Source organism: Podarcis pityusensis (assembly GCF_964106645.2).
Source record: "Podarcis pityusensis genome assembly, chromosome: 11".
Classification (NCBI taxonomy): Eukaryota; Metazoa; Chordata; class Lepidosauria; order Squamata; family Lacertidae; genus Podarcis; species Podarcis pityusensis.
The window spans coordinates 62493306-62516278 of NC_138036.1; the positions used below are offsets into that span (position 1 = coordinate 62493306).

Below are 22973 nucleotides of genomic sequence, written 5' to 3' on the forward strand. Positions count from 1 at the left end.
ATGAACTCTGCCACTATGTACCTTGTGATCTTACCCTGTGTGTTAGGCTTGATACATTGAATGATAATGGCAATATTTCGTCCGTTAATGCTAAGGCTTGCTCTTTGAAAACAGGAGTGAAAGCGTCCTTGGGAGAACCCCTTGCATCTAGCCAAGCCGCCATCTTCGTCAATGTTAAAGCATGAACTTTCCCTCCCCCATCTCTTGTAATGGTGGAGAATTATGTTTACAGACTTTCCCCGCTACCCAGAAACATTCTACTGGTTCTATGTTCTTTACTCCTCCTTCGCAAGGAGAGAGAGGTGCAACTGTCCTATCTAGGGCCAGATTCATCCCTGACATAATCACCCTGCAGCCAGTGGAATTATACTGGGATCAATTTGCCCCATCTTTGTAAAGAATCTGTACATACAACTCTTGTAAAGTACACCTGCAATGGCAGAATCTTCTTGTTTCACCTGATAAAAAGCTAGCTTCCTAGAAAAAAATAAAAATAAACAAACATCTCAGAGAGTAGAGTATTCTACAATCGTCCGTGGCTTCCAGCACTTAGAACTCAGTATGCATCTAGCATTTTTAACCTGTGTGGTTCATTATATAAAAAAAACAAACAAACTCTTGTCTATGCGAAGTGAATGGCTTCTAAGTAAAGGTGTTAGGGGCACTTGAACAATCTATGGGATTTCAAAAGCAAAAAGGGATGAGTTTTCTTCAGTGAAGACATGTCAGGAAACCAAGCACACTTTCTACCTCCGTTTCAGCTTTTTGAAACGTTTTATTTTACGATAAACCAAAATTAATTTCTGGTGTCCAAAATAAATCATAGGGATGTTTGTTCTTCCTTATAAAAACAGGTAGCCTGGCTATTTCTATCGCTCTAGTGTAAAAAGTATTCTGCTTTTCCAGTACTGTTAATGCTGCCTTGTTTGATGGGGGTGAGGATCATGCGCTAGGCCAGCCACTCACAACATGGGATTATTCCAGCCAACCTCCCCTTCTAGCCAAGACCAGTTCTCAAGAGCCTCTGCTCTCAGTTAGTCCTACTCCTTCAGCAGTCACTAGAACTGTCTGCTGTTGCTCTGAGGTAGGACAAATGCAGTATTAGCGAAGTAGCGCCTGGATGCTGAATGCTGTTATTTCACCTTGACTGCAAAGCCACAGGCACATGAACATCCCCTCCTTGACAAATGATCAGGTCGCTTAGGCACATGAGAAACTGTCGTGTGGCTGCAGAGTGATTAGGGCACTTGCCTCTTTTTCTGACGGGTGTGGGTTCATTTCCTTGATCTCACACTACATAGCCCACCAGGAAGATTATAGTCTGGACCCTTGAGTTGGCAAGTCTATGGTGGCTGAGCATTGGCCTGCATTCAGCTAAGTAGTCCTGCCAGCAGAAGTCCACCCGTGGACTTCCCTGCTCCCCTCTGCTCCCCCTGTGGGCCCTGCATTGGTTCAGGGGAGCCCCCCGAGAAGCTGGCAGGCAGGTGCAAGAGGCAGATAGGCTTGTGCAGACGGAGCTTAGCTCTGTGCTGAATTCCTCCCATTGCTCCTATGTGTAGGTTACAGAAATGGCATTGCCTTAACCACATCAGCCAAGCAGGGTCTAATGATGCATCTGCTGTGCCCTAAAATGTAATTTCGCACAGCTTTTAGGCATAATATGTTTTAAAACAAAACCAACATGTGAATTATGTTCTTTCTTAAAAAAAACATTCTTGGGTGCTAAGCCTACCGTGGAATGTATAATCTTAAATTTAGGTTTGTTCTCTTAATAGATCTTCCATCTATATTTTTAAAAATTGTGAAGCCCTTCATTGTCACTGCAGTGACGTATGCATGACAGCTTATTGGTGGCAGCTGTCAGTGTGGCCACCAGTTTGTGGTGGGTTGGTTGTCTGACTTGCAGGTGAAGGGTTTTGTCACCACAGCATCTGCACTGAAGTGTGTTGAGCAGCAACAAGCAACATTTCAGTTTTTGCTAACAGACAACCCAGGCACCACAAAGAGCCACCGTGGCTGCACTGAGGGGGAGCAGTTGCCACCCCCACATCAAGCAGGGCCATAATTTGTACCAGTCCTTGGACCACAGATGGACGTGGGAATGCTTCCTGTGTTACTTTGAGCAGATATGGGTGTGCATGAGAAGGTCATAAAAGGGTGGATCCACATGTTTTAGAGTTGAGGATTCTGCTTCTTTGCCGTGATTCAAGAGAAAAAGATAATTTGCAAAGATTTCTCTTTAACCCCCATACCGCTTTCTTTCCTCCTCAAGCCACGTGGGGGAAACTAGGGTGTGGTGGCTTAGAGAGGAAATCAGTGGGCAGGATTAGGGACCTGCTGTCCTGTTTCTTCCTTGCAAATTATTCCTTCTCCCACTTGCTGCAGAGAAGCAGTAATAAGAGTTTCTGGCCCTGTGATTGCTGACAAGCGTATGTAGACCCAAATATGCATGAGAATGGTTTGTGAGAAAGGTAATTGAACCTGCTCATGCCCCAGAAAAGGCCCACACATGGCAAGCCTCAGAGTCGGAAGCAGAGGCCTGCTTCTTCAGCTGTGCTTCTCAACACACTTGAAAGCGAGTTTCACTGAAATCCACGGGACTTGATTCCAATTGAATATGCTTCGCATTGGGGTGCAAGTCTTGCTTCTTAGGAGTCTTCCAAAAGTAACCTCAGAAGCTACCCAAAGTTTATTAACCACTAACAAAATTAAATGAAAAATAGGAAAAGTTTGTCTCTCTCGGTGTAAAAGCAAGCAGTAAATTTCATGGTCAAACTTGACAATGCAGTAAAATCAGTTATTATTGGTTCTTAACAAAAGGGAGTTTAGGAAGAGACTTTTGCAGGTGTTGAGAAGAACGAAAGATCAAGTTTTCTGGGAACATCATTTGCCACGTTACTCTGGAAATTCTTAGGAGTGCTGACGTGAAGATGGCTCCTCTCCTCACTTCAGAAAGACCATTCTAGAGAAGCCATGGCTTTAAAACTATAGCTATACAACATCTTTTGTGAACAATTTTGATGACTTATATACAGGTCTCTTTTCTGTTTGCTGATGGACTTAGCCCAGTATGCACCAAACCGGACATACTCTTCAAATGCTGTTTTACTACAGATTAACAATCTGTAACACTGTAAAATACCAACCTTTACAAGTTTAATCCATTTTATTTTTGTACAGTATTCGTATCCTTTCTAAGTTATTTTCCTGTCCTGTTTTTGTAAATCACATGAAATTGTAAAAAAGAAAAAAGTAGTCATAGGTGTTTTTTGTACATATGTATATATAAATTGTCCAATAATAAAAAATAAAACAAATAAAAACAAACATGTTACTTGGAATGATTTGCATCCATGAATGACTGCACAGAATTTAGTGTCGGCTTTATGCCTGAGTGGGGATTTGAAGCCTGATCTCCCTGTAGTAATTAGTCCAGTACCAACCACTACACCACACTGCCTCTCAACTGAACCGCCTAGGCAAAAATTTAACCTGCCCCCTGAAGCCCAACAGTAGCAAGGGTGCCATGGAAGTCTTTGTGGGGAGGCCATGCCACAAACTGGGCCCGCTTTTTCTCCAGCTGCTGATCCACCTTTCCTCTGAAGGCTCCAAGTCATAGAGGACTTTGAAGTCCTAGAGGTACAGCCAAGATGGCCCCCTCCCCCCAGCCCCAGCCAGCATACCTAGTGGTTAGGAAGGATGAACATTGTGGTCCAGAACACCTGAAGGGAACCGCCTTGGCTGCCCCTCAGGCTTTGAATTGTGCTTGGAAACCTGCAGGGCACCTGGCTGGCCATGTAAGCATCACAAAAAATGGACATAGATTTGCATATGCGGATTGATATGTATAGATGCGAATTTAGATATTATTGCTACAATTTAAATAGAAATACATTGTGTTACCAGAGTGTGTCATTTTAGGGGGTGAAACTTAAATTTTGCAAATTTCTTCAGTGAAGGGTCTTAAAATATGTTTTTGGGTGTGAGGAATTCAAATCTATTATTTTTGTGATTGGACAACATTTATTTTGGTAAGTCTATGTCTGATGAAGAAGCACATAAACTGCTTTAGGAAAACCAAAGAATTTAATTTTGCCTTAAGAAAATGTCAGCTAATGCTAAATACCACTACACAATATTAATGCTATATAAAATAAAATATGCAATTTTGCACACATTTTACTTAACCAGCAAAACTAATTTATATTAATTTAACTAAAATATATTTTGAGTTCCCAAGTCATGTTGCAACTTTTTACCACCCCTTGTTTTTGGCATTTGAAAGCTGAAAAATTCTGCACAATGTCTCATGCTCACAGGGGAGGTGGTCTGGTGAGCCTGGCACCTGCTCTGTCTGTTTCCCCCTATATTTCGTTGATGGGCACCGTCAAGGCCACGGCTGCCCTTTGGACTGCACCAGACACTCCTTCAAACTGTCCTCTGACAGTGCTTCAAAGAGAGGGTTTTCCTTGTTAAGTAGGATTAGTGGCTCTGCAAAAACTAGGAAAGGAGAGATAGTTATGAGATATTTTCCTGACTAGTTGCAGTCAATATCCAAGCAGCCACATTTTGCACCAGCAGAAGATTCTGGTTCTCAACAGTCTTCAAATGAAGGCTGCAGGGAACACCTTGAAATTATGGCCATGTCTATTTTGCTAGGCCATGGACAACTGGCCAGGCTGCCTTTGCCCAGGAGAGGCTGCAGCTGGTCCATCAGTCTCAGCTGCTGGATTGTCCTACAACTCAAGCTGCAGATACCATCCTTTCAGAAAAGACAACCCCATCTAGATGCTATTACCACTTTGAAGCTGAATGGGTTGAAAGAGGCAATCACCATTGCTTTGTGCAGGTTGAAATGGTCTTTGTCTGTTTCTTGCCATTTGGTCTAACAAAACGGGTGATTATATACAAAGATGAGCCCTTTACTCTGTCTGGATTAATGGGTTTTTATTTTGGCAAGATGGTGAGCAATCTTGCAAATCAGCAGTCGTTGTTTGTATATAGCAAGGCTGAGTACGCACCAAACATTTAAAGCACATCCCATCCTTTTTAAGGGTGCTGGGAATTGTAGTGCTGTGAGGGGTAAACTACACTTCCCAGGATTCTTTGGAGGGAAAATTTGCCTTAAACATATAGTGTGTACATCATTCACAACTACTTCAGTCTCGCAAAAACACCCAACGGCAAAATTTAAGCCCATTCATCAGGCAACCTGGGTGAGAACTATACCTATAAAATTTGTATGTGGTTATATTGAAAGGAAATGGAAATCAAAGGTTCACTTCTAATTTGACATAAAGAGATTAGACGACCAAATACAAATGAATGCAAGCTTTTGAAGAGAAAGGGGGGGGGGGACACTATGTAAACTTGAGCATCAGGTTGTTGGCTAGACAATTCCTTAAACTGACTTCCAATCAACAAAGTTCAGTTTATCTGCTTAATGATGCATATATTTTTTACTAACTGTTAAAAAACTTCCCTTAGGAATAATTTTTCATTGACTTAATTTTTCACTCCTGGGTCAAGTTAGGGTTCTTGTTTTCTCTTAATCAAATTATGCTCAGTACTAACACAAGAAGAGGAGAATCAGATATAAACTGCTGTGACAAGAACTTGAGGGGTGGGGAACCCATGGCCCTTCAGATGTCAGAGGACTACAGCTCCCCTAACCATTGGACCTGCTGGTTGAAGCCGATGGGAGTTGGGAGTTCAACAGGATCAGGAGGAGCAGAGGTTTCCCACCCCCATTTTATAGCAGAGTTTCCGGCTTCCTATCCATGGAAGTTACTGGTTGATAGAGGCTGTGAAGAACATGTTGCTTCACTACTGAGGTAACACAACATGGGATGCAACTTTTGTGCTGTACTCACAAAACTCAAATTGAGTTATTATATGTAGTAGTCATGATGAAAGGCATGCAGCCAGCCTGGTGCAGGAATAAATGGCTTAAGGCAGGCAAACCCTCTCAACAGGCAAAAGGAATCCTCCTTCATGCGGCATATTCTGTAGCCGAACTATGCAATTTGCTCCCCCAAGACGTACTGATAACCATGGACTTGAATGGCGTTAAAAGAGGATGGTTGTTTTCCATTCACTGTCATCCAGCCTGCATCTCAGTACCAGTTGCTGGGATTCACAAGGACAGAGATTTGCTCTTGCGCTCAGGCCCTGCTCTCCCGCAGGCATCTGATTGGCCACAGTGAGAACAGGAGGCTGGACCAGGGGAGCCACTGGCCTCATCCAGCAGGCTCTTGCGTCCCAATGATTCTAACGTGTTTAACACCTTGGACGAATAGATTTACCGCTCAATCTTACACAAGTATGTTTAGAAATAAGTCCCATTGAGTTCAATTGAGCATTCTGACATAATCAAAAGGTATAAAGTACCCATCAAGTGTATGACGTTTATGAAATGCAGGCAACCAATAGGTTTACAATGATTAAAGAAAAGCCGCAGACCTACTGCACCTCTTCTATTTCATGACCTTTAAGCTCTTGGGTACCCTTGTGAATGTATGTGTCATACGCATCAGTCAACATATTTGACAAGCTGGTCTCTAAAAGTAGGTCTATGAAAGTAAATTCTACAGTAAGTATGTTTGTCTTTAATATGCCAGAAGACTCTCGGGGCACTTCTGGCTAGAGACAAATATTTCATTCTGAAAAACACGTATTTAATTCATTATTAAACCATTTTTCCATGTGTGTTTGCAACCATTTGGCTATGTTTGTTTGTTTGTTTGTTTGTTTGTTTGTTTGTTTGAAAGGTCTGGTTTGCTTGAAGTTTAAAATACAACTTTTGGTCCAAATCGGAGCCAAATTATTTAGGGAATGGTTCATACATCATGTTAATTATCTAATTATTACAGCATTAACTGGTGATTTGCAAGTGTGAATCACAGACCAAGCAAGTGTGAACAAGCATCACAGATCAGGCAGAGTATTTTTCCAGCCCCTGCCCCCATCACCACCTTAGATGCCATGGAGTTAATTTGCATGTTCAGCTGCAAGTACTGTAATCAGGGAGGAGGAGTCAAGTTATGAACACAGAATGCGTAAACCAACCTTAAAGGTTAGCAGATAACGGTGAATTTTATATATATTTTAAGATTAGATATTTGAAAGGGTTGAGCACGTGTTTAATTTGTAATGTATTGAAAGTTTGAAATAACTAAAACTGAAGAAGCATTTGAAGGTCAACTTCTCCAAAATGACAAAGGCTTAAACCTAGAAGGTGCTTATGCTGGCAAGTAAGTGTCTAAGATCCACAGCTGCTCAACTGTGGCAAAGTTATATCTAGTGGCCCAGAAGGACATTGCTAATGTTGCCCCTTCAAAAGCACCTTGTTGACCCATCAGAAAGAACAAGATGCTTTCCATAGCTTCTGAAGAAGCGCTCATCATCACAGCCCACCCTGCTCAGCGCCTCCATCTGTCCTGGGCTGTGTTGTGTTTCCAACCGTCTTGCCTGATCTCGGACATCAAGGAGGACCATCAGGGAACATGGAGCTGTAGCTGGACACTTCCCCTAGATGAAACAGGTTTATGCACTGAATGTTTACATCACTGGAAATAAGGAAGATACCTTAGCAGGTGACCTAGCAGGATATTTTTTGATTTATTTTTGTCTGCCTGTGTCAGGGGAAGTCAGAATGCAAACCACCACCCACCTCGGCAGAGTTGTTAGGCACAGAGGAAATGTTTGCTTTTGCAGGCATGCTGCTGAAGGAAGAGAGACCACAAGATACAACTAATGAATAAAGGTGGGCACTGTGGGAGCGTCTGTTAATTTATTTGCTACTATAATGCCAGCACAGGGACGCAGGTGGCGCTGTGGGTTAAACCACAGAGCCTAGGACTTGCTGATCAGAAGGTTGGCGGTTCGAATCCCCGTGACGGGGTGAGCTCCCATTGCTCGGTCCCTGCTCCTGCCAACCTAGCAGTTCTAAAGCATGTCAAAGTGCAAGTAGATAAATACCGGTAGGTACCGCTCCGGCGGGAAGGTAAACGGCGTTTCTGTGCGTTGCTCTGGTTCACCAGAAGCGGCTTAGTCAGGCTGGCCACATGACCTGGAAGCTGTACACTGGCTCCCTCGGCCAGTAAAGCGAGATGAGCGCCGCAACCCCAGAGTCGGCCACAACTGGACCTAATGGTCAGGGGTCCCTTTACCTTTACCTATAATGCAAGCATCCTCAAAAACACAGTGCTAAAATAAGCTGTACTTTAGTTAACTGTAAGTTACTGGCAAAACTTGAACATTCCTCATTGCCTAAATGTCTGTGATAAAATAACCATTTGCATATTTTGTATAAGGTTTCACCAGAATTGCTTATTTAAAGTAATGAAAAGCTGTTCTGCTCCCTTTCCTTTCCCAGTGTTCCTTGGCAGACCTCAATGTTTGTTTGTTTAAGAATTTGTTGCTGTGCCTTCTCTCTTTAGAAACCAGGAGGCTTACCCATACAGACAGTCATGGAACCTAACAATAAATATAATCCTTGCAATAAATGCAGAAGGAGCAAGCATCTCAACTCGTAGCAGCTAGAAAATCAACAGCAACCACCATTCACAACAACTTGAGGTCAGCAGTCTATCTACCTCACCGTTGTCATCTTCAGACTGATCTGCTGCATGCTTACTCAGAAGTAAGCTCCACAGCAGTCAGTCGGGAGTGATCTTATGCAACACTGCATAGGGTTACAACCTCTCTCCTCCAAAAACACCTCATGCTGTAAAAAAGCAAGAATCTTCTAAGGACGAAGTAGAATTTCACTCGGAAATAAGTTACAGAGCTTTGGGATAGACCTCAAAATGGCCTTTTATGAGATTTAACTTGGTTCACTGAATAATCCCTAAGTAGGGTCTCTCCCCATGATTTTAAAATATAGAAGGGGGAAGGGCAGGGTGATGGGAAGTCTCCAAGAGGAACAAGGGATTTAGAGGCCAATGTGTCTTATCTTGAATTGGGCTGAGAAGCCAGTACAATTGCCACAGAACCAGTTAAAAATCTTAGCATCACCTAGTCCCCTGAGGTGAGCTGCAGAATCCGGTATTAGCTGAAATTACAGTGGTACCTTGGTTTTCAAACTTAATTCATTCTGAAGTCTGTTCTAAAACCAAAGCGTTCTAAAACCAAAGCGTGCTTTCCCATAGAAAGTAATACAAAATGGATTAATCTGTTCCAGACTTTTAAAAACAACCCCTAAGACAGCAATTTAACATGAATTTTACTATGTAATGAGACCATTGATCCATAAAATGAAAGCAAGAAACCAGGCTGGAATCTACTACCCAGGATCAAAACTAACAGTGATCTACCCATTGCCATTTGAGGGTCAGGTGGGAGGGGGGAGTTTAAGTGTGTGTGTGTGTGTGTAAACACTCAAACTGGAGGGGCGAGGAGCGCGCATGGAGAAGGAGGTGGCTAACTGGATGCAGGAGAGGGGAGTTTAAGCGGGAGGGAAGGAAAGGGAGGCAAAAGTTCTCTTCCCCTGCAGAACTTCCGGGGGCGGCGCGAACGGCAATGGCGGTCCTCTTCTGAACGGGAGAGGAGGCTCCACAGACAACGGGTCGTCCGCTACGGCGAAGCGGAGACCCACTTCGGAAAACCACAGGCAGCAAGAGCCTGTGGTCTTGAGGCTCGGTGGGCGCCTTAAGCGACCCTCCAAACGCTGAAGGAACCCCGTAAGGGGCTCCGGAGCGTGGAGGGGGGTTGCGGCGCTGAGAGCTGTTTCACAGTCTGCGGAGCGAAGCCGCGCTGCTGCTGCCGGTGAGCGCTGATCCCTTTTCCTGTCAAAATTTGGATTCGGACGAAAAGCAACTTATTCGTGAGTAAAGACTGAATCACTTGAAATTAGAGACTTTAAATGAAAAATCTCAATTTGCTTGAACTTGGTTGAAAGCGGAGAGACGTGGAAACAGGAAGTCCGTCTTCCGCTGCCATTGAACTTGAAAAAAGCAACTAGTTGAAGGAGTGGAGGCTGAAAGAAAGAGATTTTAAACTTTACAGATCTAAGCATCCACTGAACTTGCAACCTAAAGTAAAGACTCTAAGTTAAAGATTTGGAATTATTACTTGCACTTGACTTTCCTCCTTTTATTGGATTACAATTAAAAGGTGAAACCCAGGGTCCGGAGCTGCCTGAGCATTGAGAGATTGAGCTGTCAGTACTGCAGATTTGGATATTGTATATTGGAACTTGCAACAATCTGAGGGTATTGAGACCTTTTAAATTTGAAACATTCTTTTTGGAGACAAATAAGCACTGTCTGTAACAAAGTGACTATTTATCAACTCTGCTAAACATTTGTATCTGAAGGTTCTTGGATACTAAATTAGACTCTGAAAGACATTTTAAGCTCCCTCTAGAGGATTGGATTAAAACAGTGACTTTACATTTACATTTACTTTCGATTCCCTTGTTGTTTGCTTGCTCTGGGCCTTTCTATTCCCATGGGAATAACTCAGTGTGACCTTGACTGATAGATAACGTTGGAATGAGTGGCACAAGAAAAAGAGGGAGAGTTAGACAAACAACTTTAACAACTCTAACCTCAGCCTCGCAGACACGCAGATCATCTGTACCTACTTTGCCCTCAGAAGTAGAAGTTGAAGAAGTTGCCTTGTCATAGGCAAAAGAGGGAGAGGGTGAAGCAGAGCAGTTACAATTGGAAGATATGGCCTCAGGAGCATCTGTTTCTGTTCTAGACAAAATCTTTGAAAAATTGGAAGCTTTGGACAAGAAAGTAGATGTGCAATCAGCAAAGATTGACAAAAATACAGAATGTCTAAATAAATTAACTATACAAGTGGTACAGAATACACAAGCAATTGGACAGTTAACGGAGGCCTCAGCAGAAAATCGGAAATTGGCTGAGGATACCAGACAAAAATTGGAAAATTTAGAGCAAGAGGTAAGACCATTCACCAAACAAGTTGGGGAACATCAGATTTATCTTTCTATGATAGAACTGCGAAATCGTGAGAATAATTTGAGGATTAGATCACTACAAGAGGCAGAAGGAGGAAATCTAACTGAGTTTTTGACCAAAGAATTCTCCAAGTTCTGGAATTTGGAAGAAAAGGATCTTAAAATTGTGTCAGCTTTCAGACTTGGAAGATTCACAAAGAAGGAGAGGCCCAGAGACTGTCTGATAACATTGAGATCAAAGGAGGAAAGGGACAAGATTTTGGGCCTACACTACGGAAAGTCACTGGAGGTTTTGGATAGAAGAATTGAAATTTACAAAGATATTCCAAGACAGCTGTTGGATCTTAGAGCCGCCTACTCTGAACTTGCTAAACTACTAAGGAGCAACGCAATTCCATTTAGGTGGGAATTTCCCCAAGGAATATCTTTTACCTTTAGAGGGAGAAAGGTCAAAATTAGAACATTGGAAGAGAGAGACAAATTTTTGGCTACACACGGAGAGGACCTTCAAAAAGGAATTGAATTACCTTCTGGGCCTGGGGCAACGCCAGCATCAACACCAGCACCTGGGGAACCTGAAGATCCAGAGAAGATACCACCCCTGGAGAAATAACCAGATTAATTCAGGATGTCTCTGCAATTGCTGAGTTGGAATATTAATGGTTGTAACATTCCGGAAAAAAGGAAGAAAATATTTCACATACTAAAAAAAGAACAATTGGGCATTATCTGTCTACAAGAAACACATGTGACGAGGCTCCACAGAAAAGTGTTAATAAATAAAAGATTGGGCCAGGAATTTGTATCGTCGGATAAAGTCAAGAAGAGAGGCGTGGTGATATATGCAAAAGAGAGCCTGTCACCCAAATTCTTATTTAAAGATGAACATGGAAGAATTTTGGCTATTGAGATACAATATCAAGGAGAGAAACTGTTGATATTAGGAATCTATGCACCTAATGAAGGGAAATCGGAATTTTACAAGAAGCTGCAGGAGACAATGCTGGATTATCTGGACTACAACAACATCATAATGATGGGAGATACGAATGGGGTCGTATCAACTAACATGGACAAGTCACAAAGTCAAAATGTTACAAAAGACGGCAGACTACCTAAAACCTTTTTTGAAATGATAGACAATATGGATTTGATTGATGTTTGGAGGACAAAGAACCCACTAGGAAGAGAGGGAACATTCTTTTCTGAAGCCCAACTGACCTGGACAAGAATCGACCAAATATGGATTTCTAGAGGCCTGGCACCTAAGGTCAGAAAAGTGGAAATCTGCCCAAAGACCTGTTCCGACCATAATGCAGTAAAGATGGATATGACATTACTACCAACTGGATCCTTTAGATGGAAGATGAATGACAATTTGTTCAGAGATCAGGAAATTACTAAGAAGGCCCAAAAAGTTTTGAAGGATTATTTTGAGATAAATATGAATACTACGGTGGAAAAAAGAATCGTCTGGGACGCAAGCAAAGCTGTAATGAGGGGATTCTTGATACAACAGAATGCAGTAAAGAAAAGAACACAAAATGAGAAAAAAGATAAGATCTTGGATAAAATAAAAGAATTAGAGAAGAAATTAAGAGTGAATCCGAAGTCACAGCCAACTCTGAGAGAAATTAAACTTTATCAAACACAATATTCTAAACTGATAAATCAGGAAATCGAATGGAAGGTTAAATTAATGAAACAAAAAACGTTTGAGTCGGCGAATAAATGTGGAAAACTGCTAGCCTGGCAGTTGAAGAGAAGACAAAGATTAAATACGGTAACAAACTTAGAGGTTGATGGAAAAAACATTCAGAATCCAGTGGACATTAGAAAGTGTTTCCAGAGATACTTCAAAAAACTATACACCCAAGGGCCGCAAGACGAAGTTGAGATTAAACAATTTTTGGCAAGAAATGGACTATCTAAATTGTCACAAGAAAATAGGACAATCCTGAATTCTAAAATAACACGACAGGAGATTGAACAAGCCATTCAGAACATGCAACTCGGCAAATCTCCAGGGCCAGATGGGCTGACTTCCAAGTACTATAAGACATTAAAAGACTATTTGATACAACCTTTGATGGAGGTCAGCAATGAAATTATGGAGGGGAAGAGGGCACCGGAGTCGTGGAAGGAAGCGTTTATCACATTAATACCAAAGTCGGAAGCTGAAAAGACACAACTTAAGAACTACCGTCCCATCTCCCTTCTAAATGTGGATTACAAAATATTTGCAGACATTTTGGCAAGTAGATTTAAAAAAGTTTTAAATGAAGTAATTCATAAGGACCAGGCCGGCTTTCTCCCAGGTAGACATCTGTTTGCTAATACAAGGAACATTATTGACATTTTGGAACTTTTGCAAACAGATATAAATACAAAAGCAGTTCTAATTTTTATAGATGCGGAGAAGGCCTTTGACAATATCTCCTGGAAATTTATGATGGGAAATTTAAAAGAGATGGGAGTGGGACGGGGTTTTGAGAATGGGATTGAGGCGATATATTCAGAACAGAAAGCTAAATTGATAGTTAATAATGTGGTTACAGAAGAGTTCAAAATTGAAAAAGGGACACGACAAGGTTGCCCTATCTCCCCTTTGTTATTCATTTCGGTTCTGGAAGTGCTATTGAACATGATTAGAGGGGATCGGTTGGTGGAAGGAATTCAGGTCGGACAGAAACAATACAAATTAAAAGCTTTTGCAGATGACCTGGTTTTGACCCTGCAGAAGCCAGAGCCTAGTACGAAAAGAGTATTACAATTGATTAATGACTTTGGTCGGGTGGCTGGATTTAAATTAAATAAACAGAAAACTAAGGTCTTGGGGAAAAATTTGAATGATACAGAGTCAGAACGGTTTCAGAATGAGACGGAACTTAATGTGGTTAAAAAAGTAAAATACCTAGGGGTAAACATAACAGCAAAAAATCTAAGTCTATTTAAGGACAACTATGAAAAATGCTGGACAGAAATTAAGAGAGACTTAGATAGTTGGTCAAAATTGAAACTTTCTTTGTTAGGCCGAATTGCTGCTATCAAGATGAATGTATTGCCAAGGATGTTGTTTTTATTTCAAACACTTCAGGTTTTGGACAAAAAGGAGTGCTTTCAGAAGTGGCAGAGAGATATTTCTAAGTTTGTCTGGCAGGGCAAAAAGCCCAGAATTAAGTTTAAGATACTAACTGACGCAAAACAAAGAGGGGGCTTTGCCCTGCCAGACCTAAAGTTGTATTATGAAGCCGCAGCGTTCTGCTGGCTAAAAGACTGGCTACTTCTTGAAGACACTGATGTGTTAGATCTGGAAGGGTTCAACAATGCTTTTGGATGGCATGCATATTTATGGTATGACAAGGTTAAAGCAAATAAGGCCTTTAAGAACCATATTGTCAGAAAATCACTGTTTAATGTCTGGACAAAATATAAAGACTTGCTGGAAAATAAAACACCAAGGTGGCTTTCACCTTTGGAAGCTAAGGCCCGAAAAAGACCCAATATGGAGGCTAAATGGCCAAAATATTGGGAAATACTAGAAAAGGATGGAGATAATTGGAAATTGCAGAGTTTGGAGAAAATGAAAGACAAAGTGCGAGACTGGTTACATTACGCTCAGATTAAAGAAGTTTTTAAAAATGATAAGAAACTAGGGTTCCAGGTGGAGAAATCGAAACTAGAAACAGAATTGTTAGAACCAAAGATTAAGGTACTTTCAAGGATGTATAACTTGCTGTTAAAATGGAATACACAAGATGAAACGGTTAAATCGGCTATGATAAGGTGGGCACAGGACATTGGGTATAATATCATGTTTGAGGACTGGGAAAGGTTGTGGAGTAATGGATTGAAATTTACTGCATGTAACGCTTTGAAAGAAAATGTAATGAAAATGATTTATAGATGGTATATGACCCCAGTCAAACTTGCAAAAATTTACCACCTGTCTGATAATAAGTGTTGGAAATGTAAAGAGTGTGAGGGAACGTTCTTCCACCTCTGGTGGACTTGCCCTAAAGTGAAGGCGTTCTGGGAAATGATTTATAATGAATTGAAAAAGGTATTTAAATATACCTTCACTAAGAAACCAGAGGCTTTCCTTTTGGGTATTGTCGGCCAAGGGGTGGTAAAGAAGGACCAGACATTTTTTATGTATGCAACAACAGCAGCAAGGATACTTCTCGCAAAACACTGGAAAACTCAAGATCTACCCACACTGGAAGAATGGCAGATGCAACTGATAGACTACATGGAACTGGCTGAAATGACCGGCAGAATTCGTGACCTGGGAGAAGAGAGGATTGAGGAGGACTGGAAGAAATTTAAGAATTATTTACAAAAACATTGTAATTTGAGTGAATGCTAAATAAGATGCTAGACCAAAATAACTGAGCACCACTAAATTTAGAGGTTTTTAAGAAAATAAGTAAGATTGTGAAAATTTAACTCCTTTTGAGAACTATAAGATTATGAAACATAGAAGGGATATAAGAATGTAAATAAGATGATAAATTGCTGACAAAATGTTATAACGAGGAAAGTGGGAGCGGGAGATGTGAGGAAGTCCAAAGAAAATGTGAAATTATGTTAAGACAAATGTTATATTGTTTATTATGTTTATTTCTATTGTAAAACCCAATAAATTGTTTAAAAAAAAAAAAAAAGTTCTCTTCCCCTGCCCAAGCCAGCCCCCCTCTCTCTTTTTCTCCCCTGCATGTTTTCCAGCATCTGCTCACACTCCCCATTCACCTGGGCTTCTGTCTCCTCTTTGGGCAACATTACAAAGCGGCAGCCCCAGGCTGTGCCCCCAGCCGCTCAGCCGGGTGGCCTGGAGCCTGCGTGCAGTGCAAGCTTGTGAATGCAGCGCCTGCGCTGGCTCGCCTGGATCTTGCTTGGGGTCGGGCTTGGGATGGGGGAGGGAAGGTGAGGGGGTGGGAAGGTCAACCTGCCCAGCATAGTTCCCCCACCACACGCTCCCCCCCCAAACACCGTCTCTCTGCGCGCTGGGGAAAAGTCACCAACTTCCAAGTCTCCCTACTTCGGAGTCACTTACATTCCGAGGAGCCGCCCAACTCCACTTTGCACTGAGGAAAGAGGCGCTTCCCAGCAGAGGAAAGGGAAGGGAAGGAAGTGCGGCAGCCACTACTGGGGCCACGGCGCACGCTCAGAATGGAAGTGTGCAGTCAAACTGGAGCATGTTCGGCTTCCAAAAAAAGTTCCAAAACCGGAACACTCATTTCTGGGTTTGAAGTGTTTGGGTTCCAAGTAGTTGAAGAACTAAGCTGTTCAAAAACCAAGGTACCACTGTAAAACAAACTCTTTCCAAACGTGGAAAGCAGATGTGACAGCAGATGTGACAAGTCTGAGCTTCTTTTGTTTTGCACTCCAAGAGTAAAGGTTTGTTGGGGGGGAAATAGTGTGACTGCAAAACACCAAGTCCCAAGCACATTCCTCCCAATAAACTCTGCTCCCCAAATACAAAAGCCTTTGTCCCCATCCTTCCTGACCATTGACCATTTTGGCTGGGGCTCTTAAGCACATGGGTTGCCAGCCTTTTTTGACCAGTGGGCACCAGCCACAAAATGTTTGTAATGGGGGTGTGGGAGAATGTTATTTATTCTAAACAGAAAGTTAACTCAGTCTCTGCACTAGGATCAAAAATTGAAGACAGCCAGCTGACCCCTTATATGCAATTCTGCGGTGGCAGCAGTAATAACAATAACAACAGTAACAACAACAATACTAACAAAAACAACACATTATTTATACCCCGCCCATTTGGCTGGATTTCCCCAGGCACTCTGGGCAGCTCTCAACAGAACACCAATAACAATAATAAAACAACAATAACAACAAACATTAAAAACTTCCCTCAACAGGGCTGCCTTCTAAAAGTCAGAGAGTTGTTTATTTCAAATGTCTTCTAAAAGTCAGATAGTTGTTTATTTCCTTGACATCTGATAGGAGGGCATTCCACAGGGCGGGCGCCACCACCGAGAAGGCCCTCTGCCTGGTTCCCAGTAACTTCGCTTCTCGCAGTGAAGGAACTGCCAGAAGGCCCTCGGCGCTGGACCTCAGAGTCCGGGCTGAACTTACTCTCTCTCCATCTCCAATGCCTGTTTCTTCTTTTTTCCTGGCTGTTTCATGCAGGCACCCTTCATCCATATTACTATTCTGCATGCTACACAGCTTACCAAGGGACTTCTGGACTGTGGGGTAACAGTGTGGCTCAAAACTATTTTGAGAAGGGACACAAACATCCCACTCAAATATAAAGTGGAAGATGTATTCCCCCTTCTCAAGCACTTCTCATCACCCGCATGGTGAAACAGCCACACAGCAGTTCATTACTGTGTATTATAGTGGCCTCTGGTGGTGCATGTGATGATCTGGAGCTTGTTTTTTCTGTAAGGCATACCATTTGGTTAGGATTTTGGTCTCAGCAGTAGCTTTTCCCCAAAGACGAGCTCTGTAGTTGCAAAGAACACTGTTGCAAAGCTCTGTTGCAAAGGTACCCACTGTGCTTTGCAACGACTCATACTGTATACATACTACTAACAAGTGTTTTTGAGGCTTCCAAGTTAAGGGAAGTGATGAAAGCAACAGCTAATGTTGCCCATTGTACCAATGTTGACAGAAGAATTCTCAAAATCAGGACAGTGGAGAAAAGCATGGCCTCCCCTACTCAAAGGTCACTGTTTGGTTTTTGCCATGGAAATCAAAGTACTTTGAAGAGCTATACCTGCAGCATCAGGAGGGGGAAAAGAACAACCTCCCTCTTTCCTATCAACACATTAATCTTTTTAGTTTTGTAAGTTTTATACATTTGCCGAGCTGCAGAAAAACATAGTTAGCAAAGTAAGGCACACTGGCAGTCTCTATGTAAACGAAACATTGGGCATCCCTGTGGTTCCAGCATCTCTGTTTTTAAGTAGAGGGGGTATAAATAATAATTTAAAAATTTATTATTATTATTATTATTATTATTATTATTATTTACTTGTACACCACCCATCTGGCCGGGCCTCCTCAGTCACTCTGGGCAGCCTCCAGCAGGATATTAAAAATAGGATAAAACAGCAAACATTAAAAACTTCCCTAAACAGGGCTGCCTTCAGATGTCTTCTGAAGACACCCAGCCCAAACCCCCTGATGATCTCTCCCAGCGGCTGCATGTAGATGTTGAAAAGCATGGGGGAGAGAACAAAACCCTGAGGCACCCCACAAGTGAGAGCCCAGGGGTCTGAACACCACTTTCTGGAGGCAGAAGGAGCAGAACCACTATATAACAGTGTCCCCAGCTCCCAGCCCCTCAAAACGGTCCAGAATGATGTTATGGTCGATGGTATCAAAGGCCACTGAGAGATCCAGCAAAATATGGGTTGTTGTCATTCTTGTTTGTGTAGTGGGATTAAAAACAATAGTACCCAAAAAAGTGAGAAGTATGACTGTATCCAATTTGGCTGACCCCCTCACGTAAGGGTGGGGAGAACGGAAGGTGATTCAGCTGCCTTTTCCAGAGCCTGGCCAGGCTCTCCATTGACGTTTGTTTTGTTGTTTCAAGTACCTTCCCGCCTACTAGAAATAATAACCCGAACTGAACTAAATCTATTCGGGGGGGGGGGGCATTAAGTGGTGATGCCAGGGGAGGAGGACTTTGGATCCAAGCTATTTCCAAAGCCCACCCCTGACATTCTCAGAACACCCCCTTCAGCCTGACTAACACTGGCAGGGCCAGGCCATCAGATATTCTTGCGGCAGCCCAGAGTGGGCACCAGATTTTCATCTTGTGTCAGAAAGGGAGCTCTAATATATCCTATGATCCCAGAGACAGCCTTCCAAGGATCACAGACTGGGAATGACAAACTTATTCCACCCTTTCCAGTTTTGTTTGTCTTGGACAAACTTTACATCTCATTTTCACAAAGACAAAATTAATGTCTGAGGAAATCTGCTGACCAAGATAATAACAAACAACTGAAAATGTTTCTCATCCCATTTTGAACATGAGTATCATGGTAGTTTTATTTGCATTTTTCTCATATTTAAAGAATATAAATATTGAGTTAAGTTTCCTAGTTTAGTCATGCACAATGATTCAAGTAGCAAAGATGTAATGAATCATTTCCAATATAAATTTATTATACAAAAAATAGTTTGGTAGCTTTTTTCCAGAAGATTTTTTTTTTTACATAAAAAGGTTTACAGGGTTAAAATTTAAGCACATCCCATCTTTTAAGTATAGTTCATTGTACAAAATGAGAACCACCAATTAAACAAATAGTTTATGATTAGACAAAGAAAAAAACCACACTGGATATTTTATATTCTTGGCAAGTGTCTGAAACCTCTCATCCTCTCCCACAGCACAATTAAATTAAGATAGTACCTTAGCAGCAATTGTGAAGTACTTTTATAGTTGAGCATTTTGCATTAATTCCATACATCACATCTTTAAAAAGCTTGCATAGTCTCTTTTAGCTCAAAACCATGGGCAGTGAAAACAGTTATATTTTCCTGCTGAACAAATTTGGTGAAATCTTTACCAGTTCACCAAAAACTGCCAAAGCTATGTCTGAACATTTAAAAGACATATAAAAAGAATTTAAATACAGCAAAGCTACAAAGCTGTGAAAGACTACATGGGTGTTTCCCTCACAAATTCACTCCCAAAGCAGGCTGAAAGGTGGCCAGTATTAAAAGTGCTTGCAGAGGACAATGACCTGTAAGGTAGAAGGACGTATACACTATACTCATGTAAGTCTCTTCAAGAGAGTTGTGCATTTAAGTAAATAAATAAAATAAAAATAAATAAAAGTTATTTGGACTTTTCCAACTACTTTTGATCAAGTTTCAAAAGGCACCTGGAAGACCTTTATGAACACAGAAATCGCAGCCGTCTCCTATGGAAGCACTTCAGGCTGAATTTGTTCGATTCTAGCATAGAAGATCCATTGTAGACCAACAGCACCGACATCCTCTGTGCATAAGTGAGGTTCTGCAGGAGCTGTCAACAAATCAAGAAAGAAGGCTCCATTACAAAGAGTCTGTCCATTGCCAATCACATTTGTTTCTTAGTCAATATACACCAGTACTTTCCACATCAGCCATAGTCCGTTTCTCAGGAACAAAATGCTATTTTACTTTCTCCTTTTTGGCACATATGCATTTTGGTAGTTATATATTAACACTGCATTTTAACGTTTCAGACCTTAAAACATAATAATCACAATGGGTTGGAGCCAAAGGTTTCCTTTTTATCAAAAGAAGTCCTTCCATAGGCAAACTCCCTCTGCCAAAGGAAGAGAATCTCTGGATCCTAGTCCAGCATAATTAAATGCTTGCCTAAATGAAAATACTAACTTTCCCCCTTAATATTTGTAGGGTTAGGATCCCCCTCAGGAGGAAATTCCATGGGGCCAGGGCCAAAATTGGAGGGCCTGCTTCAACCTCCTTTATTTGATATTATAAAGAGATGGAATTAAATCAGAGCTGCCTACAAGTCTCAAAGAACAGAAGCAATCAAAGGGTTATGATGCTGCTTCCAGTATGAAAATCCCCAAGCATAAAGGATTTTATAAAACCATACCTATGCACTGGATTGCACTTGGGATGTCAATGAATAGACTGATTTAAAACAGGTTTTAGATGTTCTAGAAAATGTTCCCATCAATATTATGCATCATCAGGGGGTTTGGGCTGGGTGTTCATCAGTATGCGGATGATACCCAGCTCTACCTCTTTTTCAAATCAGAATCAGGGAAGTTATTGAAGGTCCTGTGTGAGTGTCTGGAGGCGATTGGAGGATGGATGGCGGCTAACAGATTGAGGTTGAACCCTGATAAGACAGAAGTACTGTTTTGGGGGGACAGGGGGCGGGCTGGTGTGGACTCCTCCCTGGTCCTGAATGGGGTAACTGTGCCCCTGAATGACCAGGTGCGCAGCCTGGGAGTCATTTTGGACTCCCAGCTGTCCATGGAGGTGCAGGTCAATTCTGTGTCCAGGGCAGCTGTCTACCAGCTCCATCTGGTACACAGGCTGAGACCCTCCCTGCCCGCAGACTGTCTTACCAGAGTGGTGCATGCTCTAGTTATCTCCCGCTTGAACTACTGCAATGTGCTCTATGTGAGGCTACTTTGAAGGTGACCCAGAAACTGCAATTAATCCAGAATGCGGCAGCTAGACTAGTGACTGGGAGTGGCAGCCGAGACCATATAACACTGGTCCTGAAACACCTACATTGGTTCCCAGTATGTTTCCGAGCACAATTCAAAGTGTTGGTGCTGACCTTTAAAGCCCTAAACGGCCTTGGCCCAGTATACCTGAAGGTTATACCCACATCGTTCAGCCCAGACACAGAGGTCCAACTTTGAGGGCCTGGCGGTTCCCTCACTGCAAGAAGTGAGGTTACAGGGAACCAGGCAGAGGGCCTTCTCGGTGGTGGTGCCTGCTCTGTGGAACGCCCTCCCATCAGATGTCAAGGAAATAAACAACTACCTGACTTTTAGAAGACATCTGAAGGCAGCCCTGTTTAGGAAGTTTTTAGTGTTTGATTCTATTTTTAATATTCAGTTGGAAGCCGCCCAGAGTGGCTGGGGAAACCCAGCCAGATGGGTGGGGTATAAATAATAAATTGTTGTTGTTGTTGTTTGAATAAAGAATTGTAAATAACGTAGAGTGATAGCCAACTAAGTCATACTCAGACGTACTTTAAGGCAACTGATTTTCATGGGTCTACTCAGAGTATCACTACTCTGTCACACATAGCACCCACATAAGTACGCACCTTTGGTGTAATAAGGAAGTACTGAGAAGTGCTCGCTTTGCAAGCCGTTTCAACCACCACATCAAAGACTCTCCTTTCATTAACTGGGTCCATTCCCTGCAAAAGAAATAAACATGTTAACATTTTCTCTCCTGCTAATGAATACAGTATACCCTTTCATGTGCTGGCATATGTACCTGATTTATTTCATCCACCACTCTGAAGGGGCATCTGTTGAGTTCCTGCAAAGCCATCAGGTACAGCATCGTCGAAACACTTCTCTCCCCTCCACTCTGATGGTGTGGAGTCAGTTCGTGAAGTTGGGTGCTACTGCGAAACTTGACTCTAATCCGAATCCCGTATTTGTCATATTCCTCCTGTCATAACAGGATAGCAGTGTAAGAGATCTGCAAGTTGGCACATAAGGTAAAGGGACCCCTGACCATTAGGTCCAGCCGTGACCGACTCTGGGGTTGTGGCGCTCATCTCACTTCCAGGTCATGTGGCCAGCATGACTAAGCCGCTTCTGGCGAACCAGAGCAGCGCATGGAAACACCGGTCACCTTCCCGCCAGAGCGGTACCTATTTATCTACTTGCACTTTGACGTGCTTTCGAACTGCTAGGTTGGCGGGAGCAGGGACCGAGCAACGGGAGCTCATCCTGTTGCGGGGATTCGAACCGCCGACCTTCTGATCGGCAAGTCCTAGGCTCTGTGGTTTAACCTACAGTGCCACCCATGTCCCTAAGTTGGCACATAGTCATGAACAATAAATCAAAGAGAGAAAATGCTGCTATCACATCAAATCAAAGCTTATTTGCTTTCATTTCCCATCTTCTTGGCACTCAGTGCCATACATTTATTCCTGTCTCCAGGAGGCAGAGAAATATGGTAGATGTAACTATGGTTTGTCATTCAGACAGCATACCAAATCACAATTAATACCAACTCCCCCCCCCCCAAACTAACTAAATCATGGACCGGAGTCTTGTTTCAGCTTTATCTGACAACCCAATCCCAACTATGCTCCAGTACTAGCATGAAAAAACACAAGCACACTTGCAGCAGTGTCAAACTGAGCCTTAAGACAATACTCCTGTTATGGAAGGGACTGCTTTTCCACTCAACAGGCAGGAAGGGGCACTTGCACAACATCTTTTCCAGACCATTTGGAAGCCAAAGGCTGTGCTCACACAGCAGCACAAACCAGCACTAACATTTTGTAATAGCAAACAGGCACTTCCCTTCTGCTCCCCAACTGCTAAATTGTGACTAG

At 42.3% G+C, this 22973-nt stretch overlaps 1 protein-coding gene across 5 annotated transcripts in view; it reads right to left on the reverse strand.

The window, feature by feature from the left end:
• The window catches only part of SMC5 (structural maintenance of chromosomes 5), a 73011-nt gene that overhangs the window by 8186 nt on the left and 41852 nt on the right, over nucleotides 1–22973 (reverse strand). For 4 of the 5 annotated variants that reach the window (XM_080972386.1, XM_080972384.1, XM_080972387.1 and 1 more), the window contains 3 exons: nucleotides 21896–22075; nucleotides 21720–21815; nucleotides 19055–19940 (listed from right to left, as the gene is read on the reverse strand). In XM_080972386.1, coding sequence (XP_080828512.1) covers nucleotides 19809–19940; nucleotides 21720–21815; nucleotides 21896–22075 — 408 coding nt within the window. In that variant the 3' untranslated portion in view covers nucleotides 19055–19808. Of the gene's footprint in view, nucleotides 1–19054; nucleotides 19941–21719; nucleotides 21816–21895; nucleotides 22076–22973 lie in introns of those variants that run through there. The other variant, XM_080972385.1, reaches the window with a different exon arrangement.